General features: G+C 47.0%; 1 protein-coding gene across 2 annotated transcripts in view; it reads left to right on the top strand.

The window, feature by feature from the left end:
• Nucleotides 1–19880, top strand: part of INSC (INSC spindle orientation adaptor protein) — a gene marked incomplete at its 5' end in the record, with an annotated part of 126145 nt that extends 106265 nt beyond the window's left edge. For both annotated transcript variants that reach the window (XM_079929648.1, XM_079929649.1), the window contains 4 exons: nucleotides 6991–7057; nucleotides 11181–11336; nucleotides 12872–12948; nucleotides 19144–19880. In XM_079929648.1, coding sequence (XP_079785774.1) covers nucleotides 6991–7057; nucleotides 11181–11336; nucleotides 12872–12948; nucleotides 19144–19272 — 429 coding nt within the window. In that variant the 3' untranslated portion in view covers nucleotides 19273–19880. The remainder of the gene's footprint in view (nucleotides 1–6990; nucleotides 7058–11180; nucleotides 11337–12871; nucleotides 12949–19143) is intronic.
• Between the last annotated feature and the right edge of the window lie 305 nt (nucleotides 19881–20185).

The following is a 20185-nucleotide window of genomic DNA, read 5'->3' as shown; positions in this document are numbered from 1 at the left end:
GTTATTATTATTGGCCTTTGAATGTGTGGTACTCAGCCCTGAATGGGGAACCTTCAGAGGGGAGTGTCCTTATCTGTAAAGTGGGATGGTCTCCTCCAGCTTAGACATCCCATGGCTCTATATGTACAGACCCTTTTTCATCCTGAGGAGTGACTGGCCCCCTCTTGGAACCTCACTGATTCCTAGGAAGGAGGGGCTCAGGGTGGGGAGAGAATGGAGAATGTAGTCAAGCTCTATGCAAATGGAGTCAGGTGTTTTCCTGCCACACTCTCCCACTGCCCTGTCTCTGTCATCCCCCTATCTCCGCCCCCCCCCCCCCCCGCCCTTCCCACCACCCCACCGCTGAGCCAGGCTCTTCTCCTCTGTCCTCAGGATGGCCTCACCTTCAGCCCTGACTCAGAGCAACCACTTAGCTAGTGAGAGAAGACCCATTAAAGAAACAAATGGCTCTTTCCTTTGGCAGAGGGAGGATTAAGGTGATCAGAGGGCTCCCAGTAATGAAGACAAAGAAGATGAATTAGACTCTGAAGTGCTTACCGCCTCCTGAAACACTTAGGAGATTAAATGCCCCTGAGGCTTCCGGTAATGCATCTGCCAATGACGCCAGTGCTGTGCAGAGCCTCTGGGTCTTGGATCTATATTTGTCCGCCTCCCTTTGAACATCTCAGCGAGAACCCCTCTATCAACCCAGCAAACTGAGTCTACTTAATCTGTCCAACAAATTAAGCAGAGGGGCTCTTCCACGCCCCTCTGCTAATCTAGGGGAGCTGGATGTGGTCAGGCATCCAGAAGCACTTCCTGCCTAACAAGCCCTTTGTGGCCTGTGTTTTCATCCCCAGGAGGTATTTTCTAGGGGTCATGCTGCCCAGGGCATCCAGCTACAGGCGTGATAATAGGGTGGGGGGAAAGGGCTGGCTCATCTCTGCCCTGTCTGTCGAGCTGTGACAACCTAGGGTGAAAGGGATGCGGTTATCCTGTCTAAGCCACAGCAGAGACTTTCACTGAACATGACTTTATGGCCTTTAGAAATTAATTGCTTTCACAGAGGTGAACGGTGCTGGTATATTCACTTCTCATGAAGACACATGGTCTGCTTGGCATTTTAGAATGTCCAGATTTTGTAGCATTTCTGAGCCCTCGCTGTGAATACCATTATCGGGAGTCCATTTATCAGAAATGTCAGTTACCAGGGATTGCAATTTTGACTTACATTGCAAAAGCCCTCTATAGTTTATACAGCCCTATCACATACATATATGACATGGTAGAAACAGTACAGGCTTTGGGTTCAGGCAGACCTAAGTTCAAATCCTGACTCCATTTCCTAGCTGTGTGACCTTAGACAAATTGCTTAACCTCTCTGAGCCACAATTCCCTCATCTGTGAAATAGGGATACTAATATTTTCTCCCTCCTTGTGTCATTATGATGATTAGATGGCATAATGCTCGTAAAGTAGTTAGAACCAAAGAGATACTCAGTAATGAACAGGCCAGGGGTCTCTGATAGAACCAGAGATTGGGATGGGTCCAGACAGAGACTGTCAGGAATCTGATTGGGACAGGAAGGTAGGGTCAGCAAATGTGGTTAATGTGGTGGTGAGTGTAATGTGGCATGAGTCAATGCACGGTGTGTGTTGTTTCAATCTGTGTGTCAGTTTCTGCAGGTTGTACTGTGTATGTGTGCATGCGTGTGTGTGTGTGTGTGTGTGTGTGTGTGTGTGTGAGAGAGAGAGAGAGAGAGAGAGAGAGAGAGAGAGACTATAAGCCACTTAAAGCAGTGGAGTTCGTTTGCATATGACTATATATGCATATCTACCGATCCAGAGAGGCTTGGAGGAACCCAGGATCACAACACCCAGTCCTGATTTGCCCCAGGAACCTCTTCCTATAAAGCCAAGGGAAAACTAAGCCCAGAGAACATGGTCTGGTGTTTACATGCTCTCTAATACTGTGAGACTGACACCTCAAACTCGATGCAATTCCCAGGGAGAGAGTTTTGGTTTAGTTTACCAATGGCTTGGGACCTACATCTAAGGCATTTTTATGGCCTTTGTGGCTCTGTCTCCTAAACCCAGAGCTCAGCCCTCCAGTCTCGCGCCTTTGGTAGTGAGGAGGGAAAGCCAGGCCTGTGAGAAGACCAGGGACCAGAGAGAGTGGGAGCAGTGTCTGTCTCGGGGCCTAGGCAGGTGCCCTCCTGGTTTCCACGCTTGTCCAGCCCTCTCAGCTCCTGGGGGCCCGATCACACCTATCAGAGGGAGGGAGTGGGCTGGGCCTTCTCCCAGACCCCCTTGCCTCGCTGGCCTTGAGGGAGAAAGTGTGTTCAAGGAGACCACACCCTCCCTCTCTCCGAGCCCTTCATCCTTCAGACCACTGCTCTTGTCTTGATTCTTCCTGCTCTTTGATGGAGGAAGTGGTGTGGAGGAAAGAGGGCAGGACAGAGAAGCAGTGGGACTTCCTCTGCTGGCTGGTCTCAGAGCTGCGGTTGACATGGTTGCCAGAGCTTTAGAGAGTTAACACAGTGAGAGTAGAAATCTCAATATTCCATCAGTAGTTAAAGAGTAATTCTAATTTCAGTTCTATGAACTCTTGGCCTTTTTGTCCTAATTACTGCACAGCATAAAAGCAATCGTAACTTTTCATTAAATATATGTCAGGTTTCCTGCATTGTAAGCTCTATCAGATCAGAGCACCCGTCTCTATTTGGGTATCCTGGGTATTCCTCACTTGCCTTTTAAGTGGTATGGTCCTCAGTATTAGTTTATGACAGAGCAAAGGAAAGGCACAGAGGTAGAGTCCAGGTGTGATCAGGGCTGACTGCTGAGCCATTGTTACGGATGTGAGATGAGCCTGAGATTGGTATGTGGACAGGTGTTCCCGGAACAAGCACAGAGTAAACCTTTTCCTCCGCATGTCTGCTATCGTCAAAGGCTTTGCCATCCTCCCTCTTACCACATGGGGGCATTTCTTCTTGAATCAGTGACATGGGATTGCCCCTGTTACTCTGGTTCAATTTGCTATTTGCCTCAATGTTCCTAAGGTCTCTGGGAGGCCAGAGGAAAAACGATTTTAAAATGCCACAGAAAGTAATGAGCACAAAGTTTGTTGGGTTCTCTGCTGGGAAGGGCTTCTCCTGTTCTGGTACCTTGCCTCCCTTTGGGAGGGATCTCACATCAGCCTCACATCTTGGCGAAGCTGGGTGTTGTACCGGATGGTACTTGATACAATCTTTCAAGGCCTGGGTCCTTTCAGACTCTGTTCCCCGGGGCCAAATAGTATTCAGTTTATTTAACAAATGATCTTGGTGCTTGACAAAACATTGTCCCTTAATACTTATCACAGTCTTATTATCTTATTTTTATCTTTTGTAGTAGGCCAAATAATGCCCCCTCCCCAAACCTGTGAGTAGGCTACCTTAGCCTACTAAGGTAGGTTTGTGAAAGGGATATTTTCAGGTATGATTAAGGGTCTTGGTATAGGAACATTATCCTGGATTATCCATGTGGGCCCAGTGTAGCCACTGGGATTCTTATAAGAGGAAGGCAGAAGGGTCAGAGTCAGAGAGAATAAGATGTGACTGAGGAAGCAGAGGTCAGAGCAATGGGGTGCTGGGAGCCAAGCAGTGTGAGTAGCTTCTAGAAACTGGGAAAGGTAAGGACATAGATTCTCCCCTAAACCCACCAGGAGGAATGCAGCTCCGTCAACACCTTGATTTTAGCTCCATAAGACCCAATTAGGACTTCTGACCCCCAGAATTGCAAGATAAAATTGTGTTGTTTTAAGCCACTAAGTTTGTGGTAATTTATTTTAGCAGCAATAGAAAACGAATATACCTCATTAACCAAGGCACAGAAAGGTTAAGTAACATGGTCAAGATCAGATGGAAAGTAATGACAGAGCCAAGATTTGGAACAGGTTGGTCCATGCACGTAGCCACTATGCTATACTGCCTCTTACCTAGAACCTCTCTTGAGGCTGATACCCTCTGATTCCCCTAATAACTACAGAGGGATCAGTAGCCGCTCACTCAGGAGGAATAGGACTTAATTAAAAACCATCAGACAGGAATGACTTAGCCTGGGCCAGGGGAAAACTGTTTGTCTGGCTCCTGTACTCTCTCCACTGACAGCATTGCTATCTTGTAGCCAACAAGGTAAACCAGTTGTCCCTAAAATCTCATCCCTGGACTTGACTGTGAAGAGAAATATTGTTGATCTGCCTTCCTGTCTATACCAGGGCACATACAAGGATGTTTCAAAGGGGGGACTCAAAGCAGGGCATAATTGGCATTTATTCAAATTGTGCTTAATTGAATACTTCATCTGCACCTCAGAAAACCACATGGGGTACAGGTTCTGTAAAGAGGAAGTAATTTTCATTAACAGGATCTAAATTAGTCTGACACAAAGACCTACCTGTGCCTGTGACACAGCTAATAATTGCAGTGTAATGAACCTGATGCTGCAGACAAAGGTTTCCTTTTCCTTTTTTTTTTTTTTTTTCCGGTACGCGGGCCTCTTACTGTTGTGGCCTCTCCCGTTGCGGAGCACAGGCTCCGGACGCGCAGGCTCAGCGGCCATGGCTCATGGGCCGAGCCGCTCCGCGGCATGTGGGATCTTCCCGGATTGGGGCACGAACCTGTGTCCCCTGCATTGGCAGGCGGACTCTCAACCACTGCACCACCAGGGACGCCCTCCTTTTCCTTTTTTATGTTGCCTTTCTTTTCCTTCTTTCCTTCCTCCCTCCCTCTCTACCTTCCTTCTCTTTTGGTTCTGTATGTCAAGCAACCATCTTTATTCAGTGGCCAGGCTGATGATGGTTGGAGTGGAGCTGTCCCTTAGTGGTGAGAACAGAGCCTGTGCCCCCTGCTACTGCTCACAGCCCACAGAAGGCCAAGTGAACCGCAGTTTGGTACAGGCTTGGCCTTGTGTCTCCTTCCTCATAAGACTGCACAATTTATGCCTCTTGGGAACCTTCTATTTTTTATTTTTTAAACAAAATGCTATTGAATATTTGATGCTTTTTCTTTTTTAAAATAAATTTATTTATTTATTTTTGGCTGCATTGGGTCTTTGCTGCTGTGTGCAGGCTTTCTCTAGTTGTGTCGAGCAGGGGCTACTCTTCGTTGCGGTGCTCAGGCTTCTCAATGCGGTAGCCTCTCGTTGCGGAGCACGGGCTCTGTAGGCATGCAGGCTTCAATAGCTGTGGCACATGGGCTCAGTAGTTGTGGCTCGCCGGCTCTAGAGCACAGGCTCAGTAGTTGTGGTGCACGGGCTTAGTTGCTCCGCGGCACGTGGGATCTTCCTGGACCAGGGCTCGAACCCGTGTCGCCTGCGTCACCTGCATTGGCAGGTGGATTCTTAACCAGTGGGCCACCAGGGAAATCCCTTGGGAAGCTTCTATGTTTTGACTGCATCTTCTACCTGTATTTTTCTTCTAACTCTTTTCACTCAGCCCACAAACACGCACAATCCTGAAAGGGTAGGAAAAAAGAGCTTCCAAGGACTAACCCTCCTTCAGTCCTATTACCTTTCTAAAATGCAAATAGGAGTTTGTCACTCCCCTCATAAAATATCTGGTGGTGCAGAGTGGCCTTCAGGATGAAGCTTTTGGTGTAAGTCCTGTCCCTCCCCTGGCCACCCACCCCATCATACTTGCCCACCCAGGCCCCTTACCAGGTCCAAGCTGGAAGGGCTGACACATAAGGATGCCACAGCAGCCTAAGGAGGCATATCCCTTTCTAGCACGTATTTAGTGGGGAACGGAGGAGATAGATATTCTATAAATGTGGCAAACTTTTCCCTTCCTATAGAGATTTGTTACGTGCGTTTATTATCCAGAGTAATATGCCAATGTTGAACCCATTAAAATCTAGATAGTACGCTTTGTTGGTCAACATCACATTACTACTCATTATCCAGTTTCAGAACTAAGCTGCCTGAACTGTGTCAGGAGACTGTTAACTGGCACAGCCTCCAGTTATACCATGTGACAGGCTTTGAAGAAATCTTTCAAGAGAGATAGGCCTGCACCAAGGAAAACATATTATTTTATTTTATTATTGATTTTGATTACCACTTGAGAGTGCTGTCCACTTCCATGGAAGTGGGTGGATTTTCATTTTGCTAAATTTAATGTCAGGAGCAGTGTCATGGGTGGCATCTGAGTTAACAGGTGCCACGTTTCCAACATATTCCAGTGGTGTTTGGCACCCTCTACAGTTTGGGGTTGGTAGGAGGTCCCTTGTTGGCCCATCCTTAATCCAGTTTTGTGCTGTGAGTTCTCTGTGCAAACTTGACTGTGCCAGGGGGTGGGGTTGGGGTGGGCTGTTGGCTGCTCAGCCCACGAGGTTGTAACCAAGGGTCTGTGTTTACCTGGTGTCAGCATCCCTTTCCTACAGGCAGAGCCCTTCAGCCATGCCTGACAAGCAAGGCTTGCAGCCCACAGGCTTATAAAGTGTAGCTGAGCATGAACTCTCACCAGATTCCATACAATACCTGAAGCTTACGGCATAATGCTGCCTCCAGTTTCCTAGTCATGATCTCTGTCTTAATCTTAGTCTCCATTCATTTTGGGTTGAAAGTAGGTGGGGTTCCGCATCAGGGCAAGAAGCTGGGATTGGAGGGAACCCAATCCAGGGCAGGGGTTAGCCAAAAATCTGCCAGTTCTGTATGCATTTCAGGGCCTGGGGCCAAGCGACCCTGCAGAAAGATGATGAGGCTCCATCTTCACTCAGGTGACCCTGTTCTCACCTGCAGTGTCCTGGGGCCCCTGGGGGCCATCCCAGAGTCACATACTGAAGAATGGGCATCAGTCACTGGGGAAACACATCTGAGTGGCAGAAGCCCATGAGGATGGAAGAAAGTACCATGGAAGGATGGGCCAGGTGGACCATAAGGAGTCACGGGCTAAGGGAAAGCTTTGTAGAGCTCCTGGCTCACCTGTCAGTACAGGCGTTCCCATTTTCTTAGCTTCTCAATCCTCTTTTCCAGATTGTGACCATCTTGGCAAACATGTCTGTCCTAGAGCAGTGTGCCTCTGACATCATTCAGGAGAACGGTATGTCTTTTCAGTGGTGTGCACGCCGTACAGGTTATGTGGCTCTGTGGGACCCTGTGCCTTTGTGTTTGTGTGAAGGCCTATGTATTCGTGCATGTGGGTCTCCACACTTGCAGGAGCACATGAATGCGTGCTTATGTGGGCAAGTGGGCCAATATGTAAGTGTTTTCTTGCTTCCACGGGGCTTCAATCTAGTGGGAGGCAGACATGGAACAAAAGAAGAGAACATCAGATGCAGAAAGTAAAGCGGGGAAGAAGATAAGGTAAACCCAAGGTAGGAGGGTGGCAATTGGCTATTTCAGTCAGGGTGGTGAAGGGAAGACAGATTTCACTATGATCCAGAAGTAAAAATCTATTCCTACAAAGGATGCATTCCAACTTTAAATCATTCTCATCATATTGGGTTTGGCCACAGTGGAAAGCCGAAGGGTGGGGGATCAGGTCAGGGCAGCTGCATCCCTTGATGCCTCACCTGAGAGCATCTTTTTCCTCTTGCTCCCCTCCTCCCACCTCATGCGGACGGTGTCACCAAGGTTCGGGTGAGGTGCCCGGAAGCTGATCTAAGAGGTCTCCGCTGGAGGGCAGGTCAGCTGGCTGCCTTGCAGCTGGGAACAAAGTGGTGAGGGCTTCCTGTGACTGAGAAATAGGAGAGCAATTAGCAACCAGTTGGAAACCAAGAGATGCTAACGAGGAGTGTGCTGGGAGCCTAGGCAGCTGCCTCTGCGCCTGTTAAGCCCCTTCTCCCTGGTTGCCCCGCTGTTTTAACACATGTACACATTCCCCAACCCCCATTGCTCTATTACTAATGGAAAGGCATCATTCTGTGTTAATTTTATGTGATTGGGCTAATAATGAGAAACTTTGTTGAGCTGGCTGAGGGTGAGAGGCTGAAGGGGTGTCTTTTATGGCCTGTTCCTTCAGCACCCAGAGCCTGTAGTTCAAGTGGTCAGTGGGAGTGGGTCTCCATAGGCCAATGGATTTGGGATTGGAGTATCTGGCATCTGTGGAGGATTTTATGGTTTACAAAGTGCTATTGACGGGCTCATTCAGTAAAGTTATTGAGACCTACTAGGTTCTTGGCATTGTGCTGGACAGTGAGGACACAGAGGTAAGTTAAGTCCTTGCCTTTGTTCTAGAGTATCTCACACAGTCTAGAAGGAGACCCCACCTGGACAAAAGTGATAACGTGACAAAAGCGTGACATCTGCAGTAAAGTAATGCAGCAGAGGAAGGAGGGCATGGTGGTTGAGACTGTGAAGACTGGAAACGATTGCCTGGGCTTGAATCCTGGCTCTGTTATTTACTAGTTTTGTGACCTCCATTTTTCCATCTGCAAAATGGGAACAATAGTAATATCGACCTCACAGGGATGATGTGGGGATTAATATAAAGCATGTTAGAAGAGTGTCAGGCACAGAATGAGCTCTGTGCTATGTGTATCTGCTCTTTCAGGAAACAGTGGCTGTCTCATAGGGTTTAAGTGAAGAGAGTTTGATGAAGAAACTATTTAGCAAAGTGGGTCAGGATTTGAGGGACCAGCAGTGGAGGTGATTCAGCCAGGGATCACTGGAAGACAGTAGGACTCCTTGGTCTGGACAGGGCAAGCCTCATTATGCTTTGAAAGGAAGTCCTCCCACCAGGAGGACTCTGACATGCTTTGTCCTGAAGCCTGGTGATTTTGTCTCTGTCCTGCCCTAAACTGTGTGTGAGTGTTGGTGGTGGGGAGCTGGATGAATGGGCCATACTGGAAAGTCAGAATCTCTGACCACTGGTCACCCTTACACTGGGAGGCAGGCCAGGGCAGTCCAAGCTCTTATTTGTCAATCCAGTGGCATCAGTGTTGCCCTTTCAGCTAGTTTTGCTTCTCCCTCAGGGGCTGGGGCTGAGCTGGAGAGAATGTTGAGGAGGGAACATGGCCTTGGGACCTGGTCTCTAAGCTGTAACTGCCCACAACTCTCAGGCAACTTTTGTGGCACGGAGCCTGACCAGAACTTAGGAAACACATTCTGGATTTTGTAGGCAGCCCCAATTTCATTGCATCTTATCTTTTTCTAGATAAGACTTATAAGGTATACATTTAAAGGAAACTTTGTTTTTTATATATTTGTAAGGCTTCTAACATGAATACATTCACATTCATTCATTTGATATTCATTTCCAAATATTTGAGCTAAGCACTATTCCGAATACTTTGGATATACCCATTCAGGAAGTGGACAAAAATCCTTGCCCCCATGATGCTCACCTGGTCGTATATGAGAAACTATTTTTGGTCAGACTCTAGCTACGAAGCTGGGATTTGGAAAATGGCTTCTTTATGGGAACCTTGACCTGGAGGAATTAGTCAAATTTCTTAATCTTGTGGCACTTCCTGAAGTTGTCATTTTGGTGCCCCCTGTTTATGTCCCCATAGGCCATGCCATATATACTCAGGACATTAATAGCTATGACCTTGTCTTAGGGACATTGTGGGCATAAGAAGCCAGAAGACCGTGTTCCATTCAGTGGCCAGGGAAGGGGTTTGGAGAGAAGCCCCTTGCCCCAGGACCAGAGTTTGTGGTGGCAGAGCCAATAGGGGCTGAGAAAGGGAGGGCCTGCAGCATCCCCTGAGGCTGTAGGGGGGAGAAATGGGGCACTTACACAGCTCACCAGAGAGAGAAATGGCCCCTCCTCAGGACTGAATAACCTCAGGGTCCACAACTAAGTTACTCACTGCCCCCTGAACTGGGATCTAGGAGGCTTAGAAGTTGCATCTGGTTCAAGTAAGATTTGGAGAGGCACATGACTGACGTACTGGCCTGGAAGTGACTCCTATGTGACCTTGAGAAGTCACTTCATCTCTCCACACCTCAGGTACTCGTCTGTGAAATGGGGGAGAGAGGCAGGGGCTGGGCTAGAAGAACTCTAAGGACCCTTCGGATTCTATGGTCTAAGTTACAGGTTGCAAACTTAGATGCCTGCAGGACCCACACAGGTGATATAAATGGATGACGTGGCTCAACATGGACTGGATCAATCTCATTTCAAAGAGTAAGCTTATAATAAGCTTCAGCAAATTGTTGTTAAGCAGAAATGTGGGCCCAGTCTTCTCAGATCAGGAAGTAATTTTTCAGATGCCAGAAATCTGGATTTTTATAGAAATCTCCCAATTTGCATATTAGCAAAAACTTCTTAAAAAATTAGACACTGTGTAAAGCAAGAAAAAAAGCAAAAATACACCTGTGGGCCATATTTGGTTGAATTTCTAAGCTGGCAAGTGCCACTCTGTGCAGGAAAGAAGGGTGTGGGCTGGGGCAGCTGAGGAATACCTCCCACAGAAGATGGACTTTTACTACAACCTGCAGGATAGGAATGATTTAAATGGAGAGTGAGAGGCAAAAGGACATCCCCTGCAGAAAGAATCAGATGGGCAAAGGCATGACGTGGGAGTGGATGTGGGTGTGGTTTTGTAGGCCAATCAGAGGACAGATCTGGCTTCAGGGAAGGGTGGAGAGGTTCTCAGCTGACCAAATTCAAGCCTAAATGTCTCGGTCCAACTACTCCACTCCCTTCCAGTACATGATACCCCTCTAAAACATTTGATCTAGTGATTATCCAGTCTAGGTTTGGGTCACCTCCCACCAGCGGGACCCATTACCTCTGGACCTGTCTCAGATGCAACCAGCATCAGAGGTGAAGAGATGATGGAGGGTAACCAGATTATCTGGGTTCTGACACCAGCTCTACAGCTACTTACTGTGTGACCCTGGGCAAGATACTTCACCTCTCTCTGTGCCTCACAGTGAATTATTATATAGTGCTCAGTTTATGAGGCTATTGGGAGGTTTTAGGGTTCGTGCATTTACCGTGTGTTTCGCACAGCATCAGGGATGTAGTAAAAGCTGTTATAGCATTTAAAGGAAATTGAAAGGATATCCTCCAGCTGTCCCTTCCAGGGGTGTAGTGACTTGGTATGTGGAATCAGAGACTCCCCCAGGGCAGAAGGAGAAGAAGAGGAGGGCTTGTCCAAGTTCCTCCTGTGGTTGAGAGCCCCGAGTCATCCCAACAGCCTTTGCTTGAGCCTGCAGCTAGAGGAAGTCTCCCTGCTTGGGCACCTACCAACTGTTCATCGCTTTCCACGCAGGGGTCCAGCTTATCATGGGCCTGCTGTCTGAGAAGCCAAGGTCTGGGACCCCCGCCGAGGTGGCGGCCTGCGAGCGAGTCCAGCAGAAGGCTGCAGTGACCCTGGCCCGTCTCAGCCGAGACCCAGATGTGGCACGGGAGGCCGTGCGGCTGAGTTGTAAGTGGTGCTGGCTGTGTCAGGGGCGGAGAGGGGCGCCGGGGCTGGGAACGGTCCTGATTTCATGGTGGCGGTGGTGACAGAGGACTCAGAGCAGGGCCGACTGTGCCGGGAGATGCTGGCATGGGGGCCCAGGGTGCAGCCCCAACTTAGCCTCCTTTCCCCTGGGGCTGAAGCAAGAGAGAGGAGGAGTCTAGAGAGGTTTAAGTTGGCCAGAAGAGTGACTCACTTGTAGGCTTCCTGTTAACAAGGACCCCATTCACTCATTCATTTTCTCATTCATTCATTTACTCAGTTATTTGCATACTCATTTGTTTATTTATCCACACATTCATTCACTCATGAATTCATCATTTTGTTCATTCATTCATTAACTCATTCATTACTTCATTTATCCACCATTAACTTTCATTAAATCACACATTCATTCATTAACTCATTCATTACTTCATTTATCCACCATTAACTTTTTCATTAAATCACCCATTCGTTCATTCAGTCAGTCACTTATTTACCCAACAAATGTTTCCAGAGCACTCACTCTATGGTAGGCTCTGTTCTGAGTGCTGGGCATATAACACTGATTATAACCGCGTCCTAACCACAGCGGCCTATAGCCTAATGGAGGTGGTGGATATGGAAAGAAAAATTTACACTTGAGTATCACAGAGCAATGCTCAAAGGCTGTCAGTGACACAATTGGCACACAGAGGAAGTAGCCCACACTTATCCAGGTGGTTCAAATAATGTAACAAGGAGGTGACTCTTCAGCTGTGGCTCCGGGAGTTATTCGGCTGTGAGGGCTAGGAAAGGGCACCCAGGTAGAGGCAGGAGATGGCAGTGTTGCCAACCATCCAGGCACTTGGAGGACAGCAAGAGGTGGCCTTGGGGCAGCAGAGAGCTCTGGCTCCAAAATGACTTTACGGAGGATAAATACATACATACAGAATCTGTCTGCATACCTTTCATACCATCTTATAAGGAGTTATTTTTTTCCATTGTTAGAGTTTGAAAAAGTCAATTTGGGTTGAAAAGCAAAGTCATTTATTTGACTTTCCTCTGTAAAGGCTTAGGAAATATTAGTGTACTCAAATGTAGCCTTCTATAATCTTAGCCACAATATATTTTCTGACTCAAATGGGCAGCTGGGGGTGGAGAGGTACTAGGAAGTTGCTCTGATAAAGATGGAAATGTTAACTATAGCTGGTAAAATCAGAAGAAGCTGCATGGGAAGTTCCTTCTCAGGAAGACCTGCAATATCTTCTGTGGCTCATTCCTCCACACTGTGGGTGAACTCCATCCTGGCCAGTGTTCTGGCGCTTCGGGGTTTGGTTTTGATGCTCCAGCTCATCCTGGCCCTGACCAGGTCCATTTACACCTGAGGAAGCAGAAAGTCTTCCCTGCCGATTGGCAGCCGCCTCCCTCCACAGGACCCCGTGCAGAGGACTGTGTGTGAGAGATGGGAGCACCTCTGGGTCAGGCCTGGCCAGGCCCACCCCGACCTGGGTGTGAGGGTCTCCCCGTGTCTCACGCAGGTATGTCCCGCCTCATTGAACTCTGTCGCTCACCCTCCAAGAGGAACAGCAGTGACGCCGTGCTGGTGGCCTGCCTGGTGAGTTCCCAATCCTCCCCCAGCTTTCTTCCTGGGCTTTGGGGTTGCAGACCAGGGACCAGGGGAACAGGCTGTGCCACGACAGGCTTGGGTAAGCCGGACAACTTATTCTGGATTTCCATTTTTCTCTTTAAAAGAGTAATACTTGTTTCACTTAATTCATAAGATTGTGATGAAAATTATATGAGGTCATATACGTGAAAGGCAGAGGCCTGGGGAACCCCCATTACCACACATTTAGGACCTTTGAGGTCCTGGGGGATCTGACAGCAGGTCTAGACCAGAGGGGCCCAGCTGGCAGGATGCTGGGTGATGGTGGTGATGCTATGGTGCTTGCAGCATGTGGTAGCTAGGGTAAGATGTCTTCTGCCTGTTCCAAAGTGGACACTGTGAGAAAGCCTCCTTTCCTTCTCAGATAGAGCCGCTCTATTGGTTCTCTTCCAGCTTCGTAGCTCCCTCCTCCTTTGTGGAGTAGGACAGGACAGGACAGAGGATTATTCAGCCAGTCCCCAGGATCTTCACCCTCAACCAAGCTAGCACATCCTGGGAGGTCTCCACCCAACTTCTTGGTGCTTGGGTCCACCATGAAAGTACCAGCAGCACCAGATGGGGAACACCCAACCTGTCTCTATATCCTCCCTGCTGGGCTGTATTAAATCCTAGAGCAGAGCAGCTGGAAGCATCCAGGAGCAGGGAAGCCCACTGTAAAAGCCCTTTAACTTCCAGAAGGGGGTGCCAGATCTTTGATTTGTCCTCTTTGACTGTGCAGAAGGGATGGATCTAGAGGTCTTTCAAGCTGTTTCACAATAAAGTCCCTTCTCACCCCGTCCTTTTTTTTTTTTTTTTAACTGAGCTCATCCCATTTCTGGGAGCTCCTGACAGGCATTGTATGGTGGTAGGAGCAGCAGGCATTACAGTCAGACACACCTGTCTTGGTTTTACCATTAATGAGCCGTGTGACATTGGGTAGGTCACGAAGTGCTGTAAATTTTATTTGGTAAATATTTGCTAAGTGATTCTATGAGCCATGCACTCTTCTGGGCTTTGGGGATACAGATGTGGGGAGGAAAAAGACAAAAATTTCAGCTCTGTTGGGCCTTTTATTCTGGTACATGCAGAACAACCTTCACCCTTTTTGTGCCTTGGGTGATCTGAAGAAGCTTATGGACCCCTTCTCAGTATTAGGTTTTAAATGTATATAGTAAAATATATAGAATTAAAAGGAAAACCATCATATTAAAATAATTATTAGACTATCAAAGCAGGTGATATGTTAATATATATATATATATATATATATACTTTTAAATTAGCTCCTTAAATAAAAGCTAGCCTCAAGTCTTCACTAGCAATGAGCATAAATAATATTGAAGGTACCTCCAAAAATGTAATTTACTGAACCAAACTTGGGTCTGCTTGCCCATGCACAGTAAAGCCAATCGACTGACACCGGGTTGTGGTGAAGGAAAGTGCACTGGGTACTGCAGGTTGCCAAGTGAGGAGTCCAGGTAGATAGGGCTTAAAAGGCCCAAACTCTCTGAAGGCTTTCAGGGAAAGTTTTTTTAAAGACAGGGTCAGGGAGGGGGGTTGTGTGGTGTGTGATCAGCTCATGGACATCCTTCTGATTGGTTGGTGATGAGGTAAATCAGGAGTCAGCATCATCAACCTTCTGGTTCCAACAGGCCTGGGGTCTATGTGGGCAGCATACAGTTAACTTCTTCCACCTGGTGGAGGTTTCAGTATCTGTAAAAGAGTTCAAAGGACATGGCTCAGAATTTTATCTATATCCCCCGAGGAGGAACTAAAGGTCCTTGACTTTGTTTAATGGCTAAACTCTTATTAGTTTGTCTTGCTTGACTGTTTTCCTTTCTTTCTGCATTTTCTCACTTCTCTGATTAAATGTACTCTTTGGAACTCAGGGAAGCCTAGGAGACTAAAGTTTTTCTACAGACAAGAGACAGGTAGAGGATGTGGAGGGGGGTGCTGTTCCAGGAAGGTCCCATAGGGTCTGTGATTTCTATTGGTGAACAAGTAACAGGCACCGCTGAGACATCTCGATCTGTTGCTACATTCACACACAGCTGAAGGAAAGGCTGTTTCAGTTAGAGGCCAGTGAATGTAAAGCTGTAATTGTTTTCATGCAAGTTCACAGGCCTTCATTTTGTCTGGTCTAGTGAGTAAATGGAGACAGTTAATACCTGGCAAACACATAATCATTGGCCCCAACTACCTTATCTTCACAACTTGGGCAGCCAGCAACTGCCTGACACTGAATAGGGCTGAGAAAATGTTGAGAAACTATAAAGCTCCTTTCAGACACGTGGGCTTGCTATGACTCCTTTTCCATTTTTATCATGAGTTTGAAGGAGAGCACACAGAAGGGCGTGGCCTCTATTTTCAACCACTTGAAGGACTTTCTGGTGGTAAAGGGATTACATTTCTCCTTGTGGACAGGTTGTTGGATGCTGAATAGAGCCCCTTCCTTCTGAATCCATCCTTCATGTGGCTGCTGGCCTCATTTTCCTCATGACAGTTTACAATCATGACCTTTCCATGAGCACCCCTTCCCTGGTTCCCTGTTACCTATGGCCTACTGTCCACATACTTAGCCCTTCACAGCCTGGCTCTGACCCACCTGGGGTCTGAAGGCCGTCCACTGCCTCCAGGCCCTGTCCAGCTCGGGTCAGAATGCCCTGAACCACCCCGACACTGTGCTTTGGCCCTTGTCCCAAGCAGATGTCCTCTCTATAGCTCTGCCAGCACCGCCTTCAAGGCTCATATCAAAATCCTCCTCCTTGGGGCTTCCTGGGAGTTCTCTGCGGCTTGGACCTGCCTGCTCGTATTTTATTTTCCCCAGCAGGAAGCATGTTGTGTTATCCTGTGTTTTAGGTGTTATAAGGGGAGGCTCTTGGAATTCAAACACAGGCCTGCCTGATGCTGTATGTCTTGACTTTTTGCCCTGACCATCTTGTTTCCAGCCATGCTCTGTCCCCTTATGGCTTGTGGCCCTAGTCATGCTACCTTGGCTCATGGGAGGGGATCTGTATTTCTCCCCCTCTACCCTGGAACCTTCTCATGGCTGGGTCCCTTTTTCAGCTCTTGTATCTCCATGGGACCTTGGTTTGGTGACTGTTTCTTGCCTGGCTGAGGGACTGACGGACTTGTCTGCTCAGCCCCCAGCCCCCAGTGTTGGCGGGTGTTCGTGATTTGTCTCCCAGAAGGGGCTCCACACTTGAGTGCAGCCCCCTGGCTGGTGAGATGGGGGCTGCTTGGAGCCTGGCCTGGCGGATGGAGTTGGAGGCTACCTCTCCTGCCCCTCCCCAAGCCTTCTTCCCAGTTTTAAAGACTCTATTCAGGTGAAGGGAGGACATTTCAATTATCATCTCCCACATCTGGAAAAGTGGCAGCATGGATTGTCTCTTGCAAACAGAATTGATTTTTCCTTAATGAAGCGGCTGTCAGTGGGGTACGGGGCTTAATTCTTGCGTGTTTTCAGACTGTCTGGGAATGAGGTGCTGGGAAGGTTGTTAACCTTCTGAGGAAAGCGGAGGCCAAGTAAAAGGCTTCAGAAGGGTGAAGGACCCTTTGAGCTCCTGGATGCTGAGGAGGGGGTGCTCTGAGACCATTTGGGCTCATGATGAACCCTACACAGTTTCTGAGGACCCTGGCGAGAGGAGGGTATCTATTTGCCTTCGTGGTTTTTGGTGTCTGTTTCTAGTTCTCTCTCTCTCTCTTGTGTTTTGCTTTTGCTTTTCTCTCTGTCTAGAGGTTGCCTCCTCCCTTAGGGATGTTTCTCTCTCCTTCTTTCCCCTCCCCCATTCTTTTTAGCCCTTTAGTCCTCTCCCCCATCTCTACTACCTCTTCACCTCCTCCTATCTCTCTCCTATTATCCTCCCATCCCCAGGGTGTGCTCTCTTTTTCTCTGATACCATCTCTTTCTCTCTTGATCTCCCTGTTATGCTTGGTCTCTTCTCTTTCCCAAGTTCATCTCTCTCTCTCTTTTAAAAATTAATTAATTAATTAATTTTTGGCTGCGTTGGGTCTTTATTGCTGTGCGTGGGCTTTCTCTAGTTGCAGCGAGCGGGGGCTACTTTTCGTTTTGGTGAATGGGCTTCTCAGTGCGGTGGCTTCTCTTGTTGCAGAGCATGGGCTCTAGGCACATGGGCTTCAATAGTTGTGGCTCACAGACTCAGCAGTTGTGGCTTGCGGGCTCTAGAGCGCAGGCTCAGTAGTTGTGACGCACGGGCTTAGTTGCTCCGTGGCATGTGGGATCTTCCCAGACCAGGGCTCGAACCCGTGTCCCCTGCACTGGCAGACAGATTCTTAACCACTGCACCACCAGGGAAGCCCTCTCTCTTTTAATAGTTCCTTCTTGTTCTGTTTTTCTGATGCTGTCTCTTTTTTTCTGTCTATTATTTTCTTCTACATTCTCTCTTTTCATGGGTTTATTTTCTATCTATTTCTTTGTCTCTCTTTTTTTCTTCCCTCTCTTTTGCTTTATTTTTATGCTTGATGATGTAAAATACATCGATGGTTTTATATTCTCATATCTGTGGAAGATCCCTGGTTCCATTTTTACTGTAACAACTCAAAGGCAGTAAGGTTATTTCTCCCAGTTGGAGCCCAGAGGAATCAGAAAGTGCAATGGAGTTCAGCCTTTTAGCCCTTGGGGAAATCATACCCCAGGAGAGGCAGGACACACTAGTTAGAGACAGTCGCCTGGAGTCTCCTTCCTGCCACCATCGTCTAAGACCCTGCTCATGTGAACAGAGATGCATATCCCTTCTCCTTGAACCAGCTTGGACATGGCAGTGTCTGTTAGTCCAACAGACAACTTAAGCCATCCTCTCTTTTCACCAACTTGGCGATCTCTCAGCAATAGATTACTTCTCATGTCTAGGTAATGAGCTATATGTTTGCCTTGTACTCATTATAACCTAGTGTCCTGGGCTTGCAGCATCCTGTCTCTGTGTGTGTAGGTATGAAGGCCCTGGAGTTGGGCTGCTGTGTGATCTTGGGAAGGCCACTTTTGCTCTCTGAGTCTGTCTCCTTATTTCTAAATTGGATATCATGATACTTACCTTGCTGTATCCTGTGGGGATTAAATGAGATACTATGTAGACACTCAGTAAGAGTGGGCATTCCTCCTTCTTTGCTTCTTCTGCCACTCAAGATAGTCCCCTCTCTCTTTGTTTCCCAAGGGAAGGGCATCCTTAAGCTCCCACCTTGTTCCTTGCTCTGTTCAGGCTTGAGAAAGATGGAAGGAATTAATATTCATTGGGCACTTAGTATGCATGGCTTCAGGTAGGTACACAGGTAGGGACTAGGTAGGTACACAGCTCACGTTTATAGTTTCAGGTTACTCTAGCAGTAGAACTCAACATTTGTTTGGTTTTTTTTTTCAGCATAGCTTTGTAGATACAGAGAAAAATAAAACGGTCTCTATCCTTAAGGAGCTTAGAGTCTGGTGTGGGAATAAACACCTAAAAAACAGTTGGGGAGGGGTTTCACATCACGGGAAAGATCTGAGCAAGGGCACATGGATGTAAAACAAGATGGCATACTCAGGGAAGAGTGCAACACTCAGTGTATGGGGACCTGGGCAGTAGTTTCATTCTGCCTGCACTTCTCTTTCCTGTTCATCCCCATCTTGGTGGCAGAAATTCCATTTCCTTTAACTTTATGACCCTCCTTCTTCTCTCCCTCTCCCTTCCTTCCCATCCCAAAATGCTTTGCTCAGAACCTTGCTGAATTTATGGATAAATGAATAGCCCTCGCTGTTCTAAGGTTTCTATAAAGACCTGGAAGTGAGAATATAATTCCACTGATGCCTCTGGTAGTTCCAGTCTCTAAGATAAATCTTCAACTTAAATATGTCACTAAATTGACCAAATCCTTAAAATGACAGATCTTCAAAACAATCAGTTTCCTAAGATGACTGAAAAACCAAGATGGCAAGACTAATTAAGATCATGAAAACTTTCAGATGACATCCCCTTTAGTGATCAAGGTACCATTGAAATCAGGTGACTATGTAATAAGGTTGCTATGGTGACCAAGTGACAAAAAGGACCATATCACTAAGGTGTCAAGGTGATGATCAGCTCAAATTGGGCTGGTAAATGAGCCACTTACTGAAATGCAGCTCTCAGGGAAGTTGAAGGTGCAGTCTGATCTCTTCTGTTTTCTCCTCAGGCTGCTCTGCGTAGATTGGCCGGGGTCTGTCCTGAAGGCCTCCAGGACTCTGACTTCCAGCAGCTGGTCCAGCCCCGGCTTGTGGACTCTTTCTTACTCTGCAGCAACATGGAGGAGAGTTTTGTGTAGCAAGTATGGGAGACAAAAGGCATTCGGCCTCATTCTCAAGCCCCCTCTGAGTACATACCTGTTAACGCACCTGACCACACACCAGCCCCCTCACCTCCTTATTTATACTTAATTTATTTTTTATGTGAAATTAACAGAGGGCTAAACATTATAGCAACATCATCAGGCAGTTTGTGGTCCTTGGGAGTCTTTTTTGTTTTTATTTTTTGACTTCTGTGACTTTTCAGTTGCAGATGTTGAAATGCATAATGGCTAATATGACAGATTGTCATGGGTGATTTCACTTTCTTTTGCTTTCTCTACTCTCACTATATAACCTTGCTTCATTTTTTTTAAAACAAAATCTGGTAACAAGAGTATTTTAGCTGTCCAGCAGTTTTTCTTTTTTTAAAAGTTGGAATTGCTCTTTCTAAAATATTTTAAATGCATTTCATAGTTGGAAAGAATATACTGGAAGTTCTAGTTTTATTCTTTAATAAATGAAATCACATGAAACGTGTCTTGAATTTTCTGATTAAATTATGTCTTAGGCTAACTTCTTGCTTCCCAAGTTTTCATGCCACAAAAACTTTCTCAACGATTGAAACTGCATAGAAAGTATATTGTTTTCATAGCTGCATAAATGGGTTAATTTCTGAGTGATTTAGTGAGAAATCAAAAGTTTCCAAAGTCCCAGGAACTCAGTTTCCCTTAGCTTGCTCTTCTTTAACCTCATGGTAAACAGTATCATCAGATGAGGTTTTACTGAAAAATACCTCTTCAAAAGTATACTTGAAAGTAGTGGTGTGCTGGAGTTGGCTTATACCAGTTCACAAGGGACAGCTGTAAGGAATTCCTCCCAGCTCCACGTTCAGTAAGCTCATTTGGTACCTTGTAACTGGAAATACTGAGAGTATTTATACCACATAAATTG

Source organism: Stenella coeruleoalba (assembly GCF_951394435.1).
Source record: "Stenella coeruleoalba genome assembly, chromosome: 8".
Classification (NCBI taxonomy): domain Eukaryota; kingdom Metazoa; phylum Chordata; class Mammalia; order Artiodactyla; family Delphinidae; genus Stenella; species Stenella coeruleoalba.
The sequence above is the reverse complement of the archived record's forward strand: the minus strand, read 5'-3'. Positions and strand labels throughout refer to the sequence as shown.